General features: G+C 41.6%; 1 protein-coding gene and 1 non-coding gene across 2 annotated transcripts; both read left to right on the top strand.

The window, feature by feature from the left end:
* Positions 1-1,117: 1,117 nt before the first annotated feature.
* On the top strand, positions 1,118-1,207 carry mir222b (microRNA mir-222b). The gene has a single exon (NR_163046.1). It is a non-coding gene; the product is annotated as a microRNA mir-222b (primary transcript).
* A 1,962-nt stretch (positions 1,208-3,169) lies between these two features.
* Positions 3,170-12,148, top strand: LOC103280859 (FUN14 domain-containing protein 2). The gene is made up of 5 exons (XM_062963705.1): positions 3,170-3,416; positions 4,798-4,945; positions 5,201-5,276; positions 9,127-9,264; positions 9,702-12,148. Exons 1-5 carry the CDS (start codon positions 3,221-3,223, stop codon positions 9,777-9,779), a joined length of 636 nt encoding a protein of 211 aa, XP_062819775.1. The 5' UTR covers positions 3,170-3,220; the 3' UTR covers positions 9,780-12,148.
* Positions 12,149-13,149: the final 1,001 nt, after the last annotated feature.

The following is a 13,149-nucleotide window of genomic DNA, read 5'->3' as shown; positions in this document are numbered from 1 at the left end:
TCTCACTTATCCAACATGCGTGAGTTAGGGCCTTTTACCCTAGCACTCAAGACCTGGCTCTTTACTAGAGCTTTTAATCTATGTTAATTTTATCAATATTTGTATGTATGTATTTTTATCCTTTACAATTTTATCTTGTAAATCGCCTAGAGCATCGTGGATGGAGGGCGATTAATAAGTAATTAAATGATGGGGATGATGATAAACGAGCCGGCAGAACGTTGGATAAGCGAATATGTTGGATAATAAGGAGAGATTAAGGAGAAGCCTATTAAACATGAAATTAGGTTATGATTTTACAAATTAAGCACCAAAACATCATGTTATACAACAAATTTGGCAGAAAAGGTAGTTCAATATGCAGTAATACTACATAGTAATTACTGTATTTACAAATTTTGCACCAAAATATCATGATATATTGAAAACATTGGCTACAAAAATGTGTTGGATAATCCAGAACGTTGGATAAGCGAGTGCTGGATAAGTGAGACTCTACTGTACTTGGAAATGTTACCTTTTGGATAACAACTCCCGCCACCCCAAATTGTGATAGTGGAGAATTTTGGGGTCTGTAGTCCACACAAGTCTCCTTTTCAAGGTGTGTCAGTGGTTGTTACCAGACTGCAGCAATATTAGAGGCAGCATGAGGACCAGCACTTTGAGTGTTGAGCTATAATTGTAGAGACCAGTTGTAGTCACAGAAACCTATTGATGGACTTGAGGAGGGTCACATACTCTCAGCCCTAGGAAACCCCATGATAGGGTTGCCTGAGGGCCACCATAGGCCAGAAACAACTTGAAGGCATGCAATGACCACAAATATTCCTGGAAATGGGTGGAATATTAAACAGAGAGCTTAGTTGTCCTTGTGTCCTACTGGTGGGCTTCCTGAAGGTCACTGATAGGTCAGTATAGTAAATTAATGTTGTATTAGGGCATTAGACAAAGAAATGAAGTTGGGCTGCATTGGCGCATGACATTAACTGTGACTTTGGATCAGTCATATGTTTTCACAGGGAATACATCACAGGAATATGCTCAAAACGTCACCAGCATCATGATCATCTGGAACGGCCCTTGGTTGAGCCAAGAGGGACCAGGACTCCTTGGGATTGGATGCCAATGGGCTGCTCAGTAGTCGGTGTAGAATCTGTCTGATGATACCCACAGCTACATCTGATTACTGGGTTTCCTGTGGCATCAGGAATCTGCGATCGCCGATTAGCAACACTTTTACATCAACAATATTGGAAGTGCGGCTGCAGCGTGGCCTTTCTTTCTCTATCCAAGAATCCCCTTCTTGCTGAGGTTTCATCCTGAATCGATGGATGCAGCCAAGAGACCGATGGGGTATTATTATGTACAGGCCGAATCCCAGTTTCCTTGAAACACTTGAAAACTTGTTTTTTGCTGCAACGGGAACAATGGATTCAAATGGCAGGAAAGGATATTCCACCTAAGTCCCAATCAGGACACAGACCGGTAGAGGGAAAAACAAAGATTTTTCATTCTCAGTGACCAAAGAAGATATCAGCAGAGTTAGTGCTCAACAGACCTCATAACTTCTGAGGATGCCTGCCATAGATGTGGGCGAAACGTCAGGAGAGAATGCTTCTGGAACATGGCCATACAGCCTTGAAAACTCATAGCAATCCAAGGGGAGATATTTCTGTAGCTGAGCTTTTCTGTAGTTGAAGAGGAGCAATCTTTCGACATTGAAAAAACAGTTCAAAGGGGAAAAATAAATAAATTCATGTTCAATTCCGTCCGTGTCTAATTACAGAAGAGTCTCATTTATCCAAGCTTATTATCCAAGCTTGGATAAGCGAATATCTTGGATAATAAGGAGGGATTAAGGAAAAGCCTATTAAACATCAAATTAGGTTATGATTTTACAAATTAAGCACCAAAACATCATGTTATGCAACAAATTTGACAGATAAAGTAGTTCAATACGCAGGAATGTTATGTTGTAATTACTGTATTTACGAATTTAGCACCAAAATATCACAATATATTGAAAACATTGACTACAAAAATGGCTTGGATAATCCAGAACCTTGGATAAGCGAGGCTTGGATAATAAGGAGGGATTAAGGAAAAGCTCATTAAACATCAAATTAGGTTATGATTTTACAAATCAAGCACCAAAACATCATGTTATACAACAAATTTGACAGAAAAATTGGTTCAATACACAGTAATGTCATGTTGTTATTACTGTATTTATGAATTTAGCACCAAAATGTCACTGTATATTGAAAACATTGATTACAAAAATGGCTTGGAGAATCCAGAAGCTTGGATAAGCAAGGCTTGGATAAGTGAGACTCTACTGTATGAGGGTGTCCATTTCTCGATAACATAGAATCCTAGAGTTGGAAGAGACCTCATGGGCCATCCAGTCCAACCCTATTCTGCCAAGAAGCAGGAAAATCACATTCAAACCACCCCCGACAGATGGCCATCCAGCCTCTGTTTAAAAGCTTCCAACAAAGGAGCATCTATCACACTCCAGGGCAGAGAGTTCCACTGCTGAACAGCTCGCACTAGCATTTTACAAATGGAAACCAAGTCACCTAGCGCCATTATAAGGCTATCATTATTCACATTTGCCCCAGCCTGCTGGAAATGAGACGGATAACCTCTGCGAGGTTGCATCCACACTGCCAAATTACTGCAGTTTGACACCACTTTGGCATCCTCTAATGGGAGCTATACTCTGGTGAAGCATTGTGAACTACAACAGAGTATTCCTAGCCATATAATGCAGTTCGAAAGTGGATTATATGCTCAGTGTAGACTCATATAATGCAGTTCATATGAGTCTATACCAGGCCTGGGCAAACTTGGGCCCTCCAGGTGTTTTGGACTACAACTCCCACAATTCCTAACAGCCTGCCGGCTGTTAGGAATTGTGGGAGTTGTAGTCCAAAACACCTGGAGGGCCCAAGATTGCCCAGGCCTGCTCTACACTAAGCACATAATGCAAAATAATCCCCTGTTAAGGATACGGAGGTCCGCCCCCTAAATGCCAGGGTAGCCATGGCAACTAAAGCGGATTGCAACGGCTCCAATTGTATGACGCGGAAGTAGCGTTGCCTAGGAGACCAACAATCAGGCCGCCATTGGCGCAAAGGCGCGGAGTGGGCGGGTGCAAACGCGGTGGGGGGCGTGGCCTCGTAGGCTTCCCCGAACGAGGGCGAGAGAGAGAGAGATGGACTCGGACCTGGAGCTGGACGACGACGACGAGGAGGAGCCAGAGCCGGAAGAGGCGGGGCTAACCGTGCCGACGTCACCCGAGCCTGGCGTCCATTCGGCCTCCTCATTGGTCCGCCTGGAGCAGGAGGCCAAGCGGCGGAGGCGATCCGAGTTGCAGCAGGAGAAGGAGCGGGCCGCCGCCATCATGGCCGGTGAGCGATGGCAATTAAAACGGTATCAAACCGCGTTAGTTCCACAGTATAGATGGGGCGGGGTTCAGTGCACACAAACTTTCTTCCAAGCACCAAATTATTTTCAAAATGCTTCTGTATATAGGTTAAAGTAGGTCAGTTTTATAACATAAAAGGATGTTGCTAGGTGAAGTGGCCCTCGATGCTGCTGTCGCTAGGTGAAGTGGCCCTCTATGATGTTACTGGGAAATAGGTTCTGTTTTGTACCATTGAGTTTGTTGCTAGGTGAAGTGGCGCTCTGATGTCACTGGGAAATAGGTCAGTTTTGTACCATAAAGTTTGTTGCTAGGCCAAGTGGGCCTCTGATGCCACTGTTGCTAGGTGAAGTGGCCCTCTGAGATGTCACTGGGAAATAGGTTTGTCTGGTCTGTTTTGTAGCTTAAAGGTTGTTGCTAGGTGAAGTGACCCTCTATGATGCCACTGGGAAGTAGGTCTGTCTGGTCTGTTTTGTGCCGTAACAGTTGTTGCTAGGTGAAGTGGCCCTCCGTGATGCCCCTGGGAAGTAGGTCCGTCTGGTCTGTTTTGCACCATAAAGCTTGTTACTAGGTGAAGTGGCCCTCCGTGACGCCCCTGGGAAGTAGGTCTGTCTGGTCTGTTTTGTACCATAAAGCTTGTTGCTAGGTGGAGTGGCCCTCTGTGATGCCACTGGGAAATAGGTCTGGTTGGTCTGTTTTGTATCATAAAGCTTGTTGCTAGGTGAAGTGGCCCTCTGTGATGCCCCTGTGAAGTAGGTCTGTATGGTCTGTTTTGTACCATAAAGCTTGTTGCTAGGTGAAGTGGCCCTCTGTGATGCCACTGGGAAATAGGTTTGTCTGGTATGTTTTGTACCATAAAGCTTGTTGCTAGGTGAAGTGAACTTCTTTGATGCCACTGGGAAGTAGGTCTGTCTGGTCTGTTTTGTACCATAAAGCTGTTGCTAGGTGAAGTGACCCTCTGCAATGCCACTGTTGCGAGGTGAAGTGGCCCTCTGTGATGCCACTGGGAAGTAGATTTGTCTGGTCTGTTTTGTACCATAAAGCTTGTTGCTAGGTGAAGTGTCCCTCTGTGATGCCACTGGGAAATAGGTCTGGTTGGTATGTTTTGTACCATAACAGTTGTGACTAGGTGAAGTGACCCTCTGCAATGCCACTGCTGCAAGGTGAAGTGGCCCTCTGTGGTGCCACTGGGAAGTAGGTCTTGAAACCTTGTCCCAAATTGCATCCTGGGACGATTATTGGTTCTTTCAGCAGCCTCTCCTTTTCCGTATGCTTTCAGTGCAACAGTGAAACATAGATTGCGAGGCAGACTAAAAAGCAGTTGTATAATTGGCTTTCTTTTATGCCTTCTTCCTATTAACGTGCAGGAAAGCAAGGTATTGATGAGGTGCTGGACCTGGCCGAGTACACCAAGAGGCGGCCCTGGTGGCGAAAGCTCTTTAAGCCAAACTCGGGGTCCAGCGCGGAAAAATACAGCGTTGCCAGCCAGCTGGCCATTGGAGGAGCCACAGGATGGTGAGGCGCTTTGCTTTGTGTGGGCTTTGTGTGCATTGCTGGGAAGGAGGGAGGAAGAGTAGGGCAAACTTTGGTCCTCCGGGTGTTTTGGACTTCAACTCCCACAATTCCTAACAGCCGGTAGGCTGTTAGGAATTGTGGGAGTTGAAGTCCAAAACACCCGGAGGACCAAAGTTTGCCCATGCCTGCTCTATACTCTTATATTTTCTTACTTTTGTATACTTAAGTGCCATTTCCCTACGTTTCGATGTGCAGGTGCACTGGCTTCATTTTCCAGAAGGTTGGGAAGCTGGCTGCGACTGCCGTGGGAGGCGGCTTCTTTCTGCTCCAGGTTGGTAACTATATAAGCGTATTTTGAGACTTCCAAAATACAATTTTGATCAGGGCTGCAAACATTTCCTTTATGGTCTACCCAGAATCCTGCAAGCAGTGAGCCCCAAAGGGTATTTTTTCTAACCTGTAGTTATAACATGTGTGTTTTTTTCACACGAGTGAGCCATTTAGGTCATTATCTGGATTCCAACCCCAGGCCAGGCTTGTGTAGCCAATATTTATTTATTTATTTATTTATTTACAGCATTTATATTCCACCCTTCTCACCCCGAAGGGGACTCAGGGCAAATCACATTACACATATAGGCAAACATTCAATGCCTTTTAATATAGAACAAAGACAAGACAAACATAGGCTCCGAGCGGGCCTCGAACTCATGACCTCCTGGTCAGAGTGATTCATTGCAGCTAGTTGCAGCTGGCTTGCTCTCCCGCCTGCGCCACAGCCCAGATTGAACATGCAATGAGTTTTCCCTACTGCTCCTTGGCAGTACTGCATTGTGGTCACATTTTGATGCATGTTATTGGGAGTGAACAGAGAACCATTGGGATCCTCTGTTTTCATAGATCAGGCCCAGGGAACGTATGGTGAAGTGGCCTAGCCAGCCAGTTTAAAGCATGAATGTTGTGAGGTTTCCAGTCTGTATGGCCATGTTCCAGAAGCATTTCCTCCTGACATTTCACCCACATCTATAGCAGGCATCCTCATAGATTGTGAGGTAAACTTCAGAAGAAAATGCTTCTGGAACATGTACAGCAGGGGTCCTCAAACATTTGAAGTGGAGGGCTGGTTCATGGTCCCTCAGATTCTTGAGGGGCCGAATTATCATTTGAAAAAAAAACCCAACTAATTCCTATGCACCCTGCACATGTCTTATTTGTAGTGCAAAACCCCCCCAACAACAATTATTTATTTTTGTATTTACTACATTTATATCCCACCCTCTCTCACCCCGAAGGGGAGTCAGAGTGGCTTACAAGTTGTATGTACATACAATATATTACAGTGCTAGCTGTGCCCGGCCACGCGTTGCTGTGGCGTTGTCTGGTGGTGTTGGTGAGAAATTGTTGAGGTAGTGGTGGTATTGAATGTCTATTGTATGGTTGTCTTTATGTTTAGTATGCACACTGAAGTGGATTATATGGCAGTGTGGACTCAAGATAATCCAGTGCAAAGCAGATAATATAAGATTCTAAATGGGTTATATAGCTGTGTGGAAGGGCCTTGAGTCTACACTGCCATATAATCCAGTTCAAATCTGATAATCTGTGGAAGAGGCCTAAGTGAGGCCTAACTGTGCCTGTCCCCTGGGCTGAGGAGGTTGCTAGGAGACCAAGTGGGCAGAGCCTAGCCTTCAAACTGGCAGCAATTGGATAAAAACTATTATTCCTCTCCCTGTAATTAGGACTTTATTTTTCTTTTCTTTTTGTTGTATCAACCTAGAGCCGTGAATGATGGGTTGTGTTGTCAAATTTTGAGGTTGGGGGGCCTGTAGTTTTGTTGTTTTGTCCGCTGCCCTGATGCCATCACTCTTTTATATATATAGATTAGCATAGCACAATATTAGCATTATATATTACAATATTGTACTATACCACTATATGGTAATATTATTAGTAATATTAAATTTAATATATAATGTATAATTAATATTATATTGTATTTTTATTAGTATTATTATATTGTATGGCATTATAATATTATTAATAATATAATATGTATACACAATATATTATATTATTACCATAGCACAATATTGGTAAATGAAAGAACAATACAATAATTTAAAAAAAAACAATTTTAACCAACATAAACCTATCAGGATTTCAATGGGAAGTGTGGGCCTGCTTCTGCCCAATGAGATAATCAAGTTAAGTAGGATTGTTATTGTTGTGTGCCTTCAAGTCATTTCAGACTTTGGGTGAGCCTAAGTCTAATACTGAGGGCGGGGGCCAGGTAAATGACCTTGGAGGGCCGCATCCAGCCCCCGGGCCTTAGTTTGTACAGCCTGGAAAACTCACAACAACCCAGTGATTCCGGCCATGAAGGCCTTCAACAACACATTAAAGCATGAATGTTAAACTCTTGTCTTGTCTTTAATCTCTGTTCCATGCTTTTTAATAAGTATTTTATAGAAATACATTTTAATATGTATCTTTTCTATAAATATGTATATTATTTATAGAATTTTTACAATGTTTATGTATTTTAATTGTGTTGTAACTTGCCTTGAGCCACAGGAAGAGATGGGTAAGAAATAAAATAATAATTATATGGCCCTACAGATGCTGTTAAACTCCAGCTCTGGGCAGAATATGTCCAGTGTTCCTACTATCCCCATTAAAGTAAGCTATTGAGATCTAGGCCCAGGTTACTCATCTTCCTTCCCTTGACTCCATAGAGCATTGGTGTCAAACTTGTGCCCTTCCAGTTGTTTTTGACTTCAGCTCCCAGAATTCCTTACCTTTGGACAAACTGGCTAGGGCTTCTGGGAGTTGGAATCCCAAACATCTAGATGGCCACTAGTTTGACACCTCTGCCATAGAGAAAGGTGTGTTCACTCCCATGTCCTACAATGCAGCACATTTGAAGGATAGATCTCCCAACTGAGCTAGGCAGAAAGGAAACTACAGTAGAGTCTCACTTATCCAAGCTAAATGGGCCGGCAGAAGCTTGGATAAGTGAATATCTTGGATAATAAGGAGGGATTAAGGAAAAGTCTATTAAACATCAAATTAGGTTATGATTTTACAAATTAAGCACCAAAACATCATGTTTTACAACAAATTTGACAGAAAAAGCAGTTCAATACACAGTAATGTTATGTTGTAATTACTGTAGAGTCTCGCTTATCCAACGTAAATGGGCTGGCAGAACGTTGGATAAGCGAATATGTTGTATAATAAGGAGAGATTAAGGAAAAGCCTATTGAACATCAAATTAGGTTATGATTTTACAAATTAAGTACCAAAACATCATGTTATACAACAAATTTGACAGAAAAAGTAGTTCAATACACAATAATGCTATGTAGTAATTACTGTATTTACGAATTTAGCACCAAAATATCATGATTTATTGAAAACCTTTGGAGTTTTAGAAAAGCCTTAAAAACATGGCTATGTGCCCAGGCTTTTAACGAATAAATGATAAAGACGACCCAGACTGTTATATGGATAAAGTTGGAGGATATTGGACGAACGGATTTTAAGCATATGTTTTATGTTTTATATTTTATACTGTATTTAATTGGTTGTAATATATTTTTATATGTTGTTGTTTTTAATGATGTATCGGCATCAAATTGCTGCCAATTGTACGCCACCCGGAGACCCTTCGGGTGAGAAGGGCGGGATAGAAATATTGGAAATAAAAATAAATAAATAAAACATTGACTATAAAAATGCGTTGGATAATCCAGAATGTTGGATAAGCAAGTGTTGGATAAGTGAGACTTTACTGTATTTACAAATTTAGCACCAAAATATCACGATATATTGAAAACACTGACTACAAAAATGGCTTGGATAATCCAGAAACTTGGATAAGCGAGGCTTGGATAAGTGAGACTCTACTGTATAAGTAAATTGCAAGGGATGTATTTCAGATCTTATTTACCTTCTTACTCATCAGACCAAGTAGGAGGAATCGTGGAATCCATTGTGGAAAAATCCGTATGTAAAATGCCAACATTACTTTCATCGCAATTTCCTACATTAAAAGCCCTTTGAAGGATTACTCTCCTAGGACCACAGTGATGTCGATGGAGGGTAGATGGGAGCAAGTCTTCCAGAAAGACCTGGGTTTGGGTACATAATATGCTTCAGAGCACCTTCCCCTTTTCCAGGTTGCCAATCACACGGGATACATCAAAGTCGACTGGAAAATGGTTGAGCGAGATGTGAACAAAGCGAAGGAGCAGTTGAAGTTCCGCAGCAGCCCTAACACTGAGCTACCGCCAGAGGTGAAGACCCGAGTGGACGAGGTGAGATCTTTCAGCTGGCCACTTAGAAGTGGTACTTTATGAAGCAAGAAACATCATTTTAAAAAAACATTTTGATACTCATACATTATGATCCTTAGTCCCTTTTTCTGCCAGACATCAGTCTCCAGACATGTTGGATTGCCAGCATTCCTTTTGTGGGATGTGCTGGCTGGGCTTCATAGTTCACTGACATCTGAAGAGCTGTAGGATTCACCTTTCTGTGAGCATTAGATTGTGTTGGGTCAGTGGGCTCTTGCTGGACATCTGGGCACTTGTTTGGTTGAACAGTGCATCAAGGGAAGAGAGATACTCATACCTTCCTCTTTTACGTCTTCCTAACTGGCTGCTGAGCCATGCAAATGTTGCCATGTCTTAAGAATTGATACAGCAAGGAGCCCTAGTTTGGCCAACACAAGTCTCCTTTCTCTTCTACCCAGGTGATCCGCTTTTTGAAGAAAAATGTTATCCTGACTGGAGGGTTCGTTGGAGGGTTTCTGCTTGGCTTGGCGTCTTAGGAGCCGACCAGATCAAGCTGCTCTACCGTTCCCTGTACAACTGCCATTTCCTCTCCAGTTTCTGACTCCATTGGCAGACTTGTCTGCAGGAACATTCTCCCTCTTGAATTGTCTTCCTCTTTGTACATGCATCATTGCTGCCAAAAATATCGTCCTTGGGGCTTTCCCCATTTTAATTTATTGGCTGGTTGGTGGGAGGAAGGATTAGACTCAAAGTCAGTTATTACCATACTGGATACTATCGGTACCTTTTAGATCTTTCAGAATGTCCCAGTGGGGTGACCTATTCAAAATATTGTGGCTATCCGTATAATAATCACTCCCTTGTCTTTATATGCACTTTCTTGTTTTGTTTATTTTCTTTCAAGCCCATTCTGGGAGGACAAGGGAGGATCCGGGCCCGTCATGAAATAATAGTATTTAGCATTTGCCTGGTTCTTCCTTGAACAGGCTCTGTATACTGCTCGGCAGAGCCAGAGCTGGAAAACACAGATCCTCTTGGCATTGCACAAACTGTTATTTATACCTCTGGCTGAATCCAGAGAGCTGGAATGACATGTGGAAACTCTGACTGCTCTGCTGTATTTTCTGCTGTCCTCCAGCTGAAGGAGGACTGGCAAGCAGGAAGATCTTTCTCCCTAAAAGTATTATTTAGAATGCTCACCAGTCATAGCCTTGGATGGAGTAGACATTAAAGATGAACTATGCTCTCGGTGGTGGTGAGGATAGAAGATGACTTGCTAGAGTTGGGAGGCTTTTTAGATAAAAATGGTATTTTTAGCAGCTGCCATTGTGAAATGAGAGTAGAATTGCATATTTTCTGCCACTTTCTTTCATATGGTACTCTCGCTCCATGAAATGGTATGAAGACCAGATTGAGAAATGTTGGTTTATCTCTGCAGGAGATCTGTGTTAGGTGGAAGGCTAAAGTTTGCATTTCTCCTGATACTTATGGGCTATATTTCCAATTCCTCCAGCATATAATTGTTTTTCCAGTCACTGCAGGAAAATATATTAATTCATTGCATGCACATATACTCAACAACAAATACCCATAGCTAGTTAATAGCTGTGGATAGGAGGGAGTTGCCCAAGCAATATCAATTTAGGGTTCTATAGATGGGAGAAAGCAGATGCTTAGTGTGTATTTTCTCTTGCAGTTCCTGCTTTGATATCCCTTGCACTAGGTCAGTCTGTTCCAGCAGACATTGTTTTAAGTTTTCATGAACTAGAGGCTCTTTAATCATGTATTAAGAAGTTGTAGTTCAGGAAGTTTTGCGCCACAATAAACCTCTTCCTTTATTGGGTGTTATAGGATAGTTGTATGTTTAACTGTTGCTGAACTTGCCAAAGCTTTGGAAGAGGGAAAACATCAATAACTTGTTTTCCTAGAGATTTTCAGTCTGTTTTGAAAACTTATACCTAAAACTGTAATAAGACAAATCCCTTGGTCTCATTGCAGAATCAATCCCTTCTTCAAATCATATAAAATATGTGCTACTTCTCTTGGCCATACAGAAGTTTTTGTTATACCTACCAAGGTTAACAACCAAGGCTTACATGATCTGGAATATGAGATTGGGCCATGCATGGTGAGGTGAACAGTTGCTTCATGTGGTCCTCCCTCTTGGCATGGGTTTCCCATAGCTTTGGATAATCACCATTACTATTTTAGCTGAGAGCCTTTTGAGTGGATTGAATGAAGGGCCTTCTATGTGCATAGCAAGTGCGCTACCACAGAGCTCTTCAAATCCTCTTCAAATGATGTAAGCGATCGCTTTAATCTTCAGAGAGATGGGATGGGTGATCCCTTGCACCTAAAAGATGTTGACAACATGATAGGACTTTCACAATTCAATGTTGGATGTGGCAGGAATAAAGCTGGCAGGATCTGGGTTGTCTATACATTTTGTGTTTGGAAATAACTCATAGTTTGGGCTATTAAAATGCCTCAAATGTTAATGACATTGCTGCAAAAGCTTGCTTCTGCCAAAAAAAGAAAAAGGGAATTGCCCCATTTTCTTTTTTCCCCCCAGTCCATTTCGATAATTGGGTGTTGTCAGTTCTTTTGTGCAGTTTTTGCCATAACTGCTTCAGTGACGGTTTCTAGGCCTTAATAACTATCTAGCAGCTGACCCATATGAAAAGTCCCCCAGTCCCACTAATGTTTATCCAAAGTACTGAGTGCAGTGTCTTTAGTGAAGGGACAATCTCACATCATTGTGTTTGGGGTCACAAAAAGAAGTTCAAACCCAGTAACCAGCTGCACTTAGAGAAACACTTAGGTTTTTACAGTGTTTTTATATGGTATTTAAATTAAATGTTTGCGTGGAGTGAGAATACAAAATAAACCATTTTTGCTGAGCTTCCTTTGAGTGCTATGTTTGTTTACTCTCAACATTGAAAATAAACACTGAAAGCAGGCATGACTTCTGAGTGGTGGACAGAGCTGGCCATTTGTATCTCTGACATTGCAGATGGGAATGGTTGCAGAATGAGCCATATTTAAGAGAAGATCCATTAAAATCAGTGGGACCTGAGTTAATGAGACACATGACTTCCACAAGTCTATTCTAAAAGTCTAGCAATAATCTCATTTTAACGAATGCTGTGTCTTATCCCAGTTCAATTAGAGAGGATGCTCTAGTTAAAGAGGCTGAATATATCTTTCAATTAGAATTAATCTACAGCCTCAGTTCAAGATATCTTTGTACACAGTACCTTTGAGGCTACTCTATATTCCTATAGAAGTGTAGGCCATAAATCAAGCATTGGCTATTTTGATAAGACAATGGTTTTCTTGAGCTTCAGGCAGACACCTAAGCCTATTGTTAAATAAGATGCTGGAGACTGAATTTAGTTGCTGCTGCTGCGTGCAAAGCACATACTAATAATACAATTTAATAGTATAAATTATATATTTTATATATATTATTACTAATAATATTACAATATATTGATATAGTACAATATAGTAATTTATTGCCAGTAGTGTACTATGCAGATAATATAATATTGTATGTAAATTTAATCTGTAAGCCGCTCTGAGTCCCCTTTGGGGTGAGAAGGGCGGCATATAAATGTAGTAAATAAATAAATAATAAATGAATAAATAAATACTCTGCCTAAAGCTGCATCTCTTCCCCTGGGCACAGAAAAATGACCTCTCCTGATCAAGACCATCCATCCATCTAATTGAGTGTTAAACTCACATCTTGTGTTTACTATATTTTCATCTTTGTTCTATGTATCTTAGTATATGTATTTCATAAACATACATTTTGATATGTGTATTTTATATGTTAAAGATGCGTTTTTAGCTATGTTGTGACCTGCCTCAAGCCACGAGGAGAAGTGGGCAAGGAATCCA

The sequence above is a fragment of the Anolis carolinensis genome, unplaced genomic scaffold (assembly GCF_035594765.1).
Source record: "Anolis carolinensis isolate JA03-04 unplaced genomic scaffold, rAnoCar3.1.pri scaffold_12, whole genome shotgun sequence".
Taxonomy (NCBI): Eukaryota; Metazoa; Chordata; class Lepidosauria; order Squamata; family Dactyloidae; genus Anolis; species Anolis carolinensis.
This window is presented reverse-complemented; position numbering and strand designations above follow the sequence as displayed.